Here is a 14,043-nt window from a genome sequence, read left to right as displayed (position 1 = left end):
ACTATGTTGAAAAATGATGTACATATAAATTTCCTATTTGCTTTGCAATAAAATTTATAACTACATTGTGGATAATAATTGACTTACCCTAGTAATTTTTGTATGGCACTAAATGATGTGGGGTTAAAGATGGAATGTTATGAGGGGTTATGAGGGGTTATGAGGGGTTAAAGATGATGTTATGTTGTAATGATTAAAACAGGTTGTTTTTTAAAACATTTTATAAAACACTTTTCTAATGATTCAAACTTCAAAAAATGAGAATCACAAAAATCCCAATAAGCTTTGCTCTCTCAATAAGATCAGATCATAGACTTGATCTATAGGACATTCAATATCAGGTATTTTCAGTTAAGAAAACAATAGAGCATTTTATTTCAATGGATTTTTTTTAACAATAATAATTGATTCTTGAAAGAATCTACAACTGAAAGTATTTATTTTTTTTTCAAATAAATGATAAAACTAAGCAGAGCATTGGTTTAATATGTTCTATTAAGAAACAATTTAAAAAAATTATTCTCAAAAATCATTTCTAATTTGCATAAACAGCAGGAAAACTAGTTGATAGGAAGAAAAATGTAACAAAAAACAAAATTATAAAAAATACAGAACTTCAAAAAATAGAAACCTGGAATAATTATAGGAATAGGGGGAAAATGTTTAATTCTGAAAAAGGCTAGCAATTCCTATGATGGTTTTAAAAACATTTTACATTGAATAAATCAACCAGAAGTAATTGCAAAAATAATAACAATAAAAACACTTAAAGACAAAATAGAAAAAGAAAATACATATTAAAGATAAAAATATTTTAAAATAATTTAATGCATTTCCAAAGAAATTAGTGCAAGATTTGAAAAAAAAATTCCATTTTGAAATAAGTATTAAAATGTTAAAAATAAATAAAACGCAAAAAAACATTACTTATGATTATCAAAATGTTCTTGTGATTATCAAAAATGTAATATATATGATGTGAGAGAGATACAGTTTTCCTGTCAGATATCTACAGTCTACCACAGGTGTAAAAATTACACCACTGAAAACAGGAGGCAATGACAGACAGAGGAAGTTAACTTTCTAAACAAAACGTCTGCAATAGTTGGTGAATCTACCAACATCTTTTTATATGACTGCAATTTCAGAAATTTATTTTAAAAAATTATTCTTCAAAATATATTTTAAATGTTTCATCATAATCTTTGCAACTATTGCACACTTCACAGGTAACATCGGTAAGAACCCAATTTTGCACAAAAGTATGGTATTTGCTATTGTTATAACACAAGAAAATCATGAATATATGTTTTTTGTTTAACAAACATTAAGAGATATCATTATAGGACAGACTGTAAGTCAGTGATTCAATTGTTTATATTTTTATTTTTGTACAAATAGAATTCTCAAACACATGCAATGGTTGACAGACTAGAATAATACTTTTGGGGGTAGGGCAAAAAATGCTTTTTCGCATTATCATCGCCCAAACTAAACTTATAACAAAAAAAGACAATGCTAACACAAAAATTATAAAATTTAACTAAACATAAATAAAACATAATGAGATCCAATAAAGTGTAAAGGCCCCTTCATGGATAGCAAAAAACTTAAAGAACTAACTAAAAATCATAACAATTATATTAAAAACAACTACATTAAAAAGGTGTTCTATACCAGTTCTATCCCATGTAAAACAAAAATAGAATCAAAAATGATTGATTCACATAACAAAAACAATATTAAATTCTATGAAGAATACTAATATATCATAGAAATAACAACATCCAGTCTAAAACTTCCTTATTACCCAGGGGATTCAGCGAATGTTTCAGCCCAATATAAATTTATGATGTAAAGCCACGTAATGTATACAATCCAAAAGAATGTGGTGTACAGTCAAGCGGCAGTAGTATCGTAGCATAATGGTGCGTTTTCTGCTGACATTAGGTACCAATGAGTAGCTCTGATATGTCCTAATCATGACAGCAGAGAAGCACTTCCTCTCGGCGAATTTTTCTGCATGAAGAGTTCCATGGCAACACAGTATCTTTGATGTGTCATAGTTTACTATCCACTATATCAATCCAGTCACCTTGCCGCTTTGCTCAAAGAGTGTGTTTTACACAATTAATAAAGTCAGAAGTAATAACATAATTGGTGAAGGATGGTTGACTACATGCATCTTTAGCAGCAGAATTTGCACATTCATTACCTGGAATTCCCACATGGCGAGGGATCCAGCAGAAACTCAATTGCGATGCAATGGTTCAACTCAGTGATCGCATTATAGATTTCAATGTTGTCTAGAATACAAATCTTCTACAGCTTGAAGTACACTACATGAGTTGCTACAAATAAGGATATCACAGTATTTAAGGTTAATGATAACAAAGCCTTATTGATAGTGTACAGTTCAGCAGTAAAGACATTTGTAATATTAGGTTGACCAAACATACAGATTCTGTCATTAACAACAAATGTACATCCACAATGTTATCATTTTGTTTTGATCCATTTGTGTATACTACCGTGTCTGGGTTTGTCTTGGAAAGAAACAGGTAAAACATTTGTTGAAGGACAAAAGGAGTTGCTGATATTTTACTGTATATGGTAAGGTCAAGATTAAAATTTACAGGGTTGATTCTCCACAAAGGATATGAACAGCGACAGATTGGAAAAACAGAAGGTGTGTCAAAATTTAAAAGGTGCAGTAAACCCTGAGCAAGAGCACTCAGAGGTGTGGTATAATGTGGATGGTCCTGATACCACATGTGGACGGTCCTTTGTAAATGAGGATTCACAAGGACTGTGTTAAAAACCAGGTGATTTAAGCCAGGCAGAGTAAGATGCTAGAAGCTGGTCCTGTCTATTCCAAAGTGATGGCTCACTGCAGTCAATAAGTACGCTTACGACAGGGCTTGATCTAAAGGCACTTGTAGCAAGACAAAGGAAAGCATAGTGTACAGAATCCAGCAGCACTAAAGAGTAGGTGCACAACCATAATCTAAAGGAACAAATTAAGTTATAATAAAAATTCAACATACATGATCGATTGACTCCCCGATTGGCATTGCTAAGTTATATATCAAAGGTATCACTTAATGAAGAAACATTCAGTTTTACAATTTGTTGCCTGAAGAAGGCAAGACATTAGGCATATTTGCCTGACATTGGAAAGACATATTAGCAAAAACAAATCTTTAAGAATTGTGCTGCTAATTTTAGACAGAAATCAAACAGTTTTTTTTTTTACTTTTAGCCTTGAAAATGGGCACTTACATCTTACTAAGCAATCTTAAAGTACCCATTCCGTTCATGATAATCCATCTTATATAGTGGCAGCAGTAATGATCTCTGAACAAAAATAATCTATCTTTATTATCACACATCAATTTTGATCTTGTCTTTATAAAAATATGCACAAGACAATACAGAAACAAATAAAAGTTAAATATTCAACGAATAATGTTTTATAACAGAAAATATGTATACCACTACTAACAACATCAAATATATACTTACTTTTTCTCAACTTCGGCAAATTTTTTTTCATAGTAAACCCTAAGTTCTTCAAGTTGCTGTTCATGTTTAGCCTCTAATTCCAATTTCTGTTTAGTCAGAGCATTAATATCGGCACAATGTTCAGTGCACAGAGGCTGAAATTCACTTAGCAGTGTCTTGACAACAGCCAATTCAACTTCATGATCTTTTAAAAGTAATGTAATAGCAGACCTGTAATTCAAAACCACTTTAAGAATACACCTAAATAATAAAAAATCAAAATAGTTAAGTGATACTTAAAGTATACCATATTTAGTCTAATTATAGTGAACAACAAAATTTTGATTTTGTTCGTTATAAGAATATTTTGTCACAAGAATTTTTGACGCTGACTTTAAATATATAAGTGGTTTTCTCAATCAGGCATAATTTTTTTTTTAATTATCATTTCTTGTTGTAAGAAAAAAGCATTGTCATGGTTGTATAGCAATATTATACATGCAATTTCTTCATACCTAAAATCTGCTTCTTTTCGATTTTCTGATGTAGTTTACTGTAAGTAAATAAATCTTGAGATTTCAGTAGTAGTCAACCAGAATTATTGGGTTCCATTTTCCCCGATACGTGTTCCATAGCAGATATTTCCTGGTGAAAGAAGTCTCCATGTTCGTCACTGACAGCTCCAAGATTAGTAGGAAAAAATCCAGATAAGAATCTAAGTGCACCTTTAGTATCACATTACATTCAAGTGCTTTATAGTTTTTAAGAAGCTCAGTTATAAGTTCTTTATAGCTATCTGCCTTATGAATTCCAAGGAAGTTGTTTTAAAAGATATCCACGCAGCAACCTCACAGTCATTCAAACTGTCTTTAAATTCAATACCATTCATTAGTTTTCTTATTTGCAGTCCAACCTTCCTTTACCTTACCTTAGTCAGGTATAACCTTGGTCATACCTTCCTTTATCTTAGCATCTAAGATACTATTAGGGAACTTGTTTTTCAGAGGTAAAATCCAGTCCCATCATGATCCATTGCTTTAATGAAATTTTTCATTAAACTTAGCTTAATGTGTAGTGGCGGAAGGTAAACTTTTTCAGGTGTCACTATTGCTGGATTCACAATGTTCTTCTCTCCTACAATAAATGTTTCTCTTTTTGACCACACTTTTTTTAACATAATGATTCTTCTACCTATGTTGTCCCACTCACATAAGAGGCAACAAAATTTAGTACTCAAGTTGTAAACCGAGTAACAGTGCTATCACTTTCAGGTCTCCACAAATGTTTCTTGTACTGAAGAATATATCCAAAAGAAGTTTCATATTTTCAACCCAAGTGACAGAAGACTCTCCATCTATTTGATAGACATAAAAACCCGCAAAAACAATAGTTTTACACCAAAGAAAGATTATATATGTAGTTTATTTTATCTGAGAATAAATCATGATTAGATTATTTTTTTCAAAGAAAGGTTATCTTTGAAATTGCAAATAAAATGTAATACAGCGTAACTAATATTATTGATTAAGGCTAAGAATTAGTTGTCCTATTTAAACTATAATTTAAGCATTTTCCCATTATTTTCCTGTGTAGTGAGTTCACAATGTCACTGTTAAAAGCTGCATATTTTAGACTTAAATATTATTATTATGATTTTAAAGAGAAAATATTGCAATATTCATATAATACAATTCAATAGCCTAAAATGAAATGAAAATCATTCAATAAAGATAATAGTAGAAATAGCAGAATCACTTGCTACAGTTTTACAGTACAATGAGACAGAACATATGTCTTCTAGAATGGAGATCTATGATTGTAAACATAATCATAATGTGAAATTGTAAACAATTTTTTCTGATAAATTCAGATATATTCAGTAACATTTAGTTAGGGTGAAATATTAGGCAGGTAACAGTGAGCATTTTAGAAAAATGCCAATAATTTTATGGATACACAGCAGTTGATTTAACACCACTTCAATATTCATTGGAATGGTGTAGTGTCATTAGCCTATGTGATTAAAGTATGACTGCAGAACTTAGTAGCAACAACAAGCATCCTGATAAACAAAGACATACACCCACACCTGAAAACATGTACATCATAAGAGTTACAATGTAACAAACTCTTTAACAGTCTGCTCATAGTCATTCAGTTTCATCTGTTTTGCCAAACACCAATGTTTAATGATTCTTCATAAGGATATACATGTACATCTGTATAAAATTCAACCGGTGTAAGCATTAAATGATGCTGATCAAAGTTAATTGTACGACTTTCTGCTGCCAATGTTTGAATTTTTTAAACATTAACAAAGATATTATTCACAATATGTTAATGAACGATGGATCGCATTTTTACTTGATTTTACTAAAGCATGTAATTTTTTTCCTGAAGGGCCACTTGAAATTTAAGATGTTCAGTGATCCATCCCATAGAACATTGAAGAATACAATGAAATTTGTCACAGCTACTGCAATTTCTCAGATGATTGAAAGTGTATAGACTCAAAGAATGTGTGATTCATAATGATGGCCACCTTCAGGATGTAGTATTTAGAAATTAGACTGTTTAAAGACAATTTATTATTTTAACGTTTTAAGAGTCAAATACTATTACATAAACTGTCAATGGTCCTCAAAGTTTTCTTTATTTGCTGTATTAAAGAGAAATATTAAATTTTTTAAATTTATATTTTAAGGTAATTTTCACCAGAAAATTACTGTAACTTGCAATGCAAGAATAATTTTATTAGATATATACCGCATCAACTTTGATGGTTTGATTATATTTATATATCATGTAAATATCATATAAATTAATTTTATCAAATATAACTAACTTGTGGCCTTCTTCAAGTTGGTCCTTTTCGAGTTGTAGGCGGCATATTTTATTTTCTAATGATGCAATAAGCTTTCCTTCATTTAACTGAACTTTTAATTCTTCTACTGTATCAACTACTTTTTCATGCGCTTCTTCAATTGTTCTTTTAATATCTTCAATAGCTCCTTTATAATAGTCTTTCATAGTATTTTGCATGTCTGAAAATGTATTACATTATTCATTAAGTATAAAATAATAATAGACACTAAAATATGAATATACTAAATGAAACACAAAACCCTAAACTAGATATAACTAAACTAAATATACTAAATGAAAACAAAAACACATATAAAATCTGCCTTTGTTTTCATTTACAGTTAAATATCATTACTAGTTATAGACAGTTGTAACTAAACTGTGGATAAACACTAAAATCATAATATATAGTAACAATATTAATTTTACACTTTTAAATGTTGTAGCAACAAAACATATGATACTCTTTAATTATTTAATTTTGAAATTGATAGAACCTTTTAACTCTTAAAGAAAAATATGCTGACAGGTATTACACAATTAATAATTATCAATGTTCTGTAAGAGCATATAAATACAACAAAAATTCTGATAATTTAAACCAAAAATTATCTGATAAATTATAGCACGTGTAATGATAAAATAACACAGCTTGTAATTCTTTTTTTTACGATTTCCTGTATGTTATTTGATGGCCATTTGGAAAAATGGTAAGATCTAAACTTTTAAACTGTATTTTGGTGAAGACCAAAGTACATTAAGAAAGCACTAAATGCATACGTTTTGAACAATTTTTATAACATTAAAAAAATATATATATATATATATATATATATATATATATAGGTAACTTAAACATTGTTCTTGCAGTAAAAAAATAGACAAATAAACTATATTTATTCATCTGCAAATTTTCTGAAAGTTATTATCTAAACCATTTTGAAAGTTATTCAATAAACTCTCAAAATACATAAACTGAAACATGATAATACAGTTATAATTTCTCTCTTAATTCCTTCAATTATTCTCAATAATTGAAATACAAACATATTTTTTAGATATTTGAAAAAATTAAGGTGTTTACTAATATTAAACAAAAAAATAATTTAAAATAATAAAACAATGCTATAATTTTTTTTCACAAAATGTGGTTTAATCACAAGCTGCTAAACAGTGATAATACCTTCAAACTACATCATCATACATGAATATAAATGATAATAAAAAGTAAAAGTTGATTGAAGTGTAAATATTAATTTATAAATGAATTGCCCAGCTTAAACAGCAATATTATAAAGATCACAAATACCACCAAATTCTTAAGAAAAAAAGAAAATATTCTATGATCCCCTGTAAATGTTATAACATTCTTGGCTAAAATGGCAAAACAAAAAACAAATCTATTTTTACTGAAAGAAAGGAGAAGCCCAGTAAATTTTAACAGAAATGAATTTTACCAATTACATCAAATAAATGCTTATAGTATAAAAGAACTGTTCAAGCCATTTAAAAAGATTTGTCTGAAAAATCTTCACTCTTGGTAAGAACCAAAAAATTTGAACTAGGATAACTGATACAACATAGATCATTAAAATACATGTTCCCATTAATAGAGCATGTAAAACTTTAGCCAATGAATGGTTTAGCTCCTGAGGGCAGTCAAAGCCAACAAACCTGCACAGAAGGTAGATTGACAAAATACCACCAAACCTTTTGTTATATTTACAAGAGCCCCTATTATAAAGTCACTGACCAAGAAAACTTAATTACTTTATAATTACACTACTTTTTTTAACTGAAGTCTAAATGTTCATGTTGTAGTTTATAAAAGTTCTGCCTAGAAATCTGAACTTGTCAGAGAAAATGTTTGTACAAATACAAAAAGAATCTCATAATTCAGAGAAAAAAATCTGTTCATACAACATGGATTCACATATTTTAAAACATATCTATTTTAACAATTTATTTTCTCATGTTTAAACATACTATCAGTGTAAGCTCTAAATATTTTTTGTATTAAGAATATACAAGTGGGATAACTTAATAAGTTAACATAACATAACAAGTCAAACTGTTGTTCAAACAGTTCATCATGCCACATAGCAGTCAAATAGTCAGTAATATAGTAAAATTTGATGGTGTAAATTAAGAAAAATGGGTAAATGGGAGATATCTATCTAATTCATATAAATTTACAAAATGGATGGAAAACATTTCCACCAGAAGATCACAAGATTGATTTATAATAAACTTCTGAAAGAATAACTTTTTTTTAGAGATTAAAGTAATGTTATAAATAAAATAAAATAAAATTTAGATAGTTGAGGACCATACCAAAAACTGAAATTAATGAAACAGCTTGAGAATTTTAAAGAATAAAAACAATTAATTGCACAAAAATGTGAACAAAAGTACATCATTTCTGCTTGACTTAAACTACCCTATCTACCTAGATGAGGGATCATCCTTTTTCAACACCAACCCCTTCCATTATCATAATCATTTCATCTACATTTTATAGGTTCTGCTAGCACAGGTCTGATTTTATAGATGTTCTATCCTTAATTTATGGTAAATCATACACATATCAATTTATATTTATTGACTGAGAGTATTAAATTTGTTGATGATAATGCCTTTTCTCTTAATTTATATAATTTGTGACCATTTAATTCCCAGAATAGCTGCATGGTAACTTGCTGATTTGATAATTTGCAATTTCAAAAACATTTAGTTCTGTGTGTAAATTTCGATGTAAAAATTAAATGACTGAAACTTACAACTGTTAACTTCAAAATTTGTATGAAAATCAATAAAACCACTAATAAAGCTCTGGAAAAATCCGTATATTTGTATAGCATGAAACATGAAAATGGAAAAAATGTGAACGATGATCCCCAGAAATGGTGTCAGGTAAAACAGAAATGATAACCTAAATGTAACCAACAAACAGTGCAAGATTTGGTACAGTCTGAAAGATATTTAAATGTGCGGTTAATAACATTGATTGAGGCTATTGAAAAACTAATGTTTCTACATAGATTATGAAATTCAGTTCAGAGTGTAAACTGTGACTTGATGAATGAATCATTCACCACAACAATGTGTCAAGCTATGACATATTAATCAAGAAGTAATTCCTTAACAAAGCATTAATTACTAAATTTAGTCAATTGCTTATTTGCCTAAATTAACACCCTGTGATTTCTAGCTCTCTAAAAAATTAAAGGCTACACTAAAAGAATAGTAATTTTTAATATGGCTGATATTTAGCACAACATGTTAGAGAAACTCAAAAGAATTTCTAAAAAGAAATTATATGCCTGTTTGCAGAAATTTGCCTTCTAAACACATGTAAAAGATATACAGTCTGAAGTTGACCGTAGCCACCTAATGTACAGTTTTAAATACATGTTGTTGCAAGTGTATTCAACAAACTAATCTGTCAACTGTGTATATAAATAAGAAAAACACAAATATATTATAGCATCAATGAAGCTATCTAAACATCAAAATAAGATATGATACAAATAATACACAATATAGATATGATACACAATAAGATTGTAATACAAAAGTGCATAAAATAACACTAAATACATTTACATTAAATGGTTCCAAATATCATTAATAATGATATTTGGCATCAACTACAAAGAACCAATGGATAGCAATTGGGGCTAATTTAACTTATTTTAGTGTTAGGAACTAATTTGTTTGCATGAAAAAGTATAAATTTTCTCAATGTAACTGATAAATGTAACCTTACAGCTTGCTTCTGTTATCTGTCAAAGTTTCTTCAGATTCAATTTTCAAGATATTTTATAACCGTTCAATAAATTTACTATCTTCACTTTGTTCAATCTTTTTTTCTTTTTTTTAATGTCTGGAGAACAAGTTTTTTAACATTTTTAACTAGTCAGTCAAAAAAAACAAACAAAAGCTGAAATTCTATTGTTGTCTTTTTAAAGTAAATTATTATGATTTACCATAATACATTACTTTGATTACTATGAGATTAATTTATGACTTATTTTACGTGAGCATACACATTTCACAATGATGAAAGATTTGGCACAATGTTAATTTTGATTTTGTTAATAACAAAATTCAGCACTTATTAAATGAAATCAGTAATCCATAAACTAAATAATAGTTTAGCAAAACTATTCATGAAACATTAAGTCTTGGTCCAACTCCAATGATATCAGACTGATTTATTAATGTAAGTTTCCACAGGCAGCAACTATTGCTTTGTAAAACAACTTGTACTACTTTGTAATAGTGTATGCATGCATGTTAGATGCCAAAGTGAAAAAGATTTTAAACAATTTGATATATGATACAAATCACTACTGAAATTAGCATAAATATTTTGAAGATATCAAGCAACTGATGAAAAACTTAATAAGGGAAATGAGAAATGAGAAAACAGTTTTCCATTGCCTTCTTCACTGAGGTAAACCATAACATATTGTCACAAATCAGCATACCAAGCCTAGTGAGAAGTAGATAAACAGCTCTACCTACAAATGACACATTCACTCTGTCCATCAGAGACTGATGTATAGTAAGCATCATTACTCTCAAAGAATGCAATGCTGACTTATGTAACTTGTATTTCAAATGCTTTACATGCTTCACAGGTATAAGAAAGACTGAGATAGATAGAGTAAATCAGCAAATGTATGTAACCCTTTAAACCTGCTATGATACAGTGCAATACATAGATAGACGCAGGAGGGGAACTCATATTCACCATACAAATTTTTATCCAGGAACAATTAAAAGTTACAAAAAATATACGTAATATTCAAAATAAAAAAGAGAAATTTAAATTACACAAATACATGAAATTGAAAAACACAGTTATTACTTATTCTAAAGATGATGAAGACTTTAAAACATCTAAAACTTTAAAAAGATAACACCAATAATCCAAGCTTTTAGAAACAAAAATATCTAACAATAATACTACTGAAGCTCTATATTATTTAAAAAAAGGTTTTTACAAATTAACCAACTATACTTTCCAAAAAGCATATTTTGAAATACATATTCATGAAAATAACAGCTTTCTTATTTTCAGAACAAGATTAATAAAATCATTTCAAAAAATATAACATCAATTAAACATTTTTTTGACAATAAAATCATCAAATTTAACAAAATTATAAATCGTACTGCTACAGATAAAGAATGAATCCAAAATTACCTTAATTCAACCAAATATCTGAAGAAGATTAACTTGAGAAGATTATAAATAAAATAAACTTTATCAATAGAATAATAATACAAATTAATTTTTTCTTTTATTAAAAATAGCTACTTTCAGAATTCTCCTGATTATAAAGAAATGCCTAAAGGAATTCAACGTTTTTTGTTCGTTTTCATGAACATTTGGTTAATATAAAAAGATAGTGTCAATGGATATTAAAAAAACAGAAAAAATTACTGTGTTTAGTACCTTCAGCATAGTTTATTAAATGTTTTTTTAAATTCAAAAACTTCTGTGAATCTTCTGTTTTAGACAAATCAAATTTAGAGATATCAAATTCTGAGAGATTAAATAAACTTTTATTATCATTCTTGTTTGTTTCTACTATCATGGAACATTTTAGTTCTTCATCGATCACTGAAAGGTTTTCTCTGTATTTATCTTGCCAAGCATCTAACATAAGCTAGAACATAAAAATAAATATTCAGCATATACATGAAGAATTATTATTTAAATAACAGTTCAATTATTATTTAAGTACTAGAAGTTCATGTTTTAAATAATAAGTGAATATTTTTAGTCATAACTGTAATATCTGTACATTTTCATAATGTCATCAATATAAAAAATTAAAACTATAATAAAATCAGTCAAATGTGAAATTCATTAACATAATGAGTCAAATGCAAAGAAACTGAAACTATTTTGAAGATTAACTCCATCACATTCACAACTTCATATCTAAGTGAAACTGAATTTATTACACTTCATATATTGCACTAAAACTGTATGAGGTATGAAGGCCAGTAGGATTATTTTAGTTATTGCACTTCCTTTATTTAAATGTATTTCAAGAATATAAACTTCCACCTTTTACTTCTTTCAGTGGGAAAACAGAACAATGAAAAATTATGTGATTAACTAAAAATTAAATTAACAAACCGATTCATTATTATTATGCTAGCTGAAGTGATTCATTTGGTCTTTTACCATGAAGTCCCAGGTTCAAATCCCAGTCAGGCACGGCATTTTTCACACATTAAAAACTTAATTTATCATTCATCTAGTAACTGTAAGAGGGCATACGCCTGTTGTTACTACAAAAATAAATAAATTATATAATATAGTGATTCCCAAACTGTGTGCCGTGGCGCCCTGGGGAGCCATGACCTCTTCACAGGGGCGCCACAAAATATTGTAAAAGCTTCATAATTAATTTAACTACGACATTTATAATTATTAATTTAATGTTAATAAAGTCAAAAAATAATGAAGATACATGAGTTTTATTTATTTTTATTTCTTACTTATGAGTAGTCATTCTTTTACTTAGAGTAGGATGCCATCTAAACATTTTACATGAAAAAGAGCACTGCAACTCAGAAAAGTTTGGAAACCACTGATATAATACATAAAATTCTGGCTTTTAAAAATATAAAATAATGAGCTGTATAATGCTTTTCTTAATCTTGTTTTAATTTTTAAACTACTTTGATGTATATGTAAATCTTCAATGTAATTTAAAACACAATAAATTATCATCAAACAAGACATTATCATCAAATATTTTAAATTATAATCAACCTACATATAAGTAATAAGTATATCAGAAGGATTAAGTGGTCAGAGTTGATTAAATTTCCCCTAATACTAAATGATTATTTTTTGAACAATAAACCAGAATCTATTGTCCAATTCCTCTACAGTAAATAGGATTTGACCCTAAAACACATAAAAATATTTTTCTACAATTTGGCAATTAAGCACCTTATTGATGTATGTTAGTGCATTGTTACTAGCTTTGGTGAATGTCCCTAAATGCTTCAATTTGATTGGTTGCACTCATTGGCAGTAGCATGTATGTACGTTTTATACCTCATTATGTTTATGATGCAGGACTTAAAAATAAAAAGTATGTGCGGAATTATGAGCAAAATTAACAAAATTTTAAAGAGATGCCATTCTATCAAGTATTATTATTTTTAAGTGGCACACAGTTTTCAAAGAGGACCGAGAAATTCTTGAAGACAAACTTCTTTCTGAAAGGTTGATCTTGACAACAAATGATCAAAATGTGGAAGAGAGAAGAGTCATGATGGCTTCCATCTCTTCCACTTCTCACCTTCATGGTGAAAGACTACTTTGTCAGGATGATTGTGAAAAAAATGGGCTAGGATAAAAATACTAGAGATTAAACACAAATTTCTTAGATATTGAAGTAATAACAAAAGATGAATCATTAATGTTCCAGTACAATTCTGAGACAAAATGATGTAGTGGGGAAATGCACACAAAAATATTTTCTTCATTCGAAGAAAGCAAACATAGGCAGATTCAAACATGAAAACGATTATCATATTTTTGACAGTACAAATTTTAACAAAAATTTGTACTTCCAGAAAAGACAGCTACCATGCCTTTTAAAAATATTTTTTTTGGAATGACTTCAAAAAGAG

At 28.4% G+C, this 14,043-nt stretch overlaps 1 protein-coding gene across 6 annotated transcripts in view; it reads right to left on the bottom strand.

Moving 5' to 3' along the window:
• LOC142324100 (uncharacterized) overlaps nt 1-14,043 on the bottom strand; it is a 363,200-nt gene that overhangs the window by 224,035 nt on the left and 125,122 nt on the right. For all 6 annotated transcript variants that reach the window (XM_075364751.1, XM_075364759.1, XM_075364778.1 and 3 more), the window contains 3 exons: nt 11,837-12,050; nt 6,350-6,548; nt 3,526-3,735 (listed from right to left, as the gene is read on the bottom strand). In XM_075364751.1, coding sequence (XP_075220866.1) covers nt 3,526-3,735; nt 6,350-6,548; nt 11,837-12,050 — 623 coding nt within the window. The remainder of the gene's footprint in view (nt 1-3,525; nt 3,736-6,349; nt 6,549-11,836; nt 12,051-14,043) is intronic.

Source organism: Lycorma delicatula, chromosome 1 (genome assembly GCF_047948215.1).
Source record: "Lycorma delicatula isolate Av1 chromosome 1, ASM4794821v1, whole genome shotgun sequence".
In the NCBI taxonomy this organism is placed as follows: domain Eukaryota; kingdom Metazoa; phylum Arthropoda; class Insecta; order Hemiptera; family Fulgoridae; genus Lycorma; species Lycorma delicatula.
Note: the sequence above shows the minus strand (reverse complement) of the source record. Positions and strands in the feature narration are given on the sequence as shown.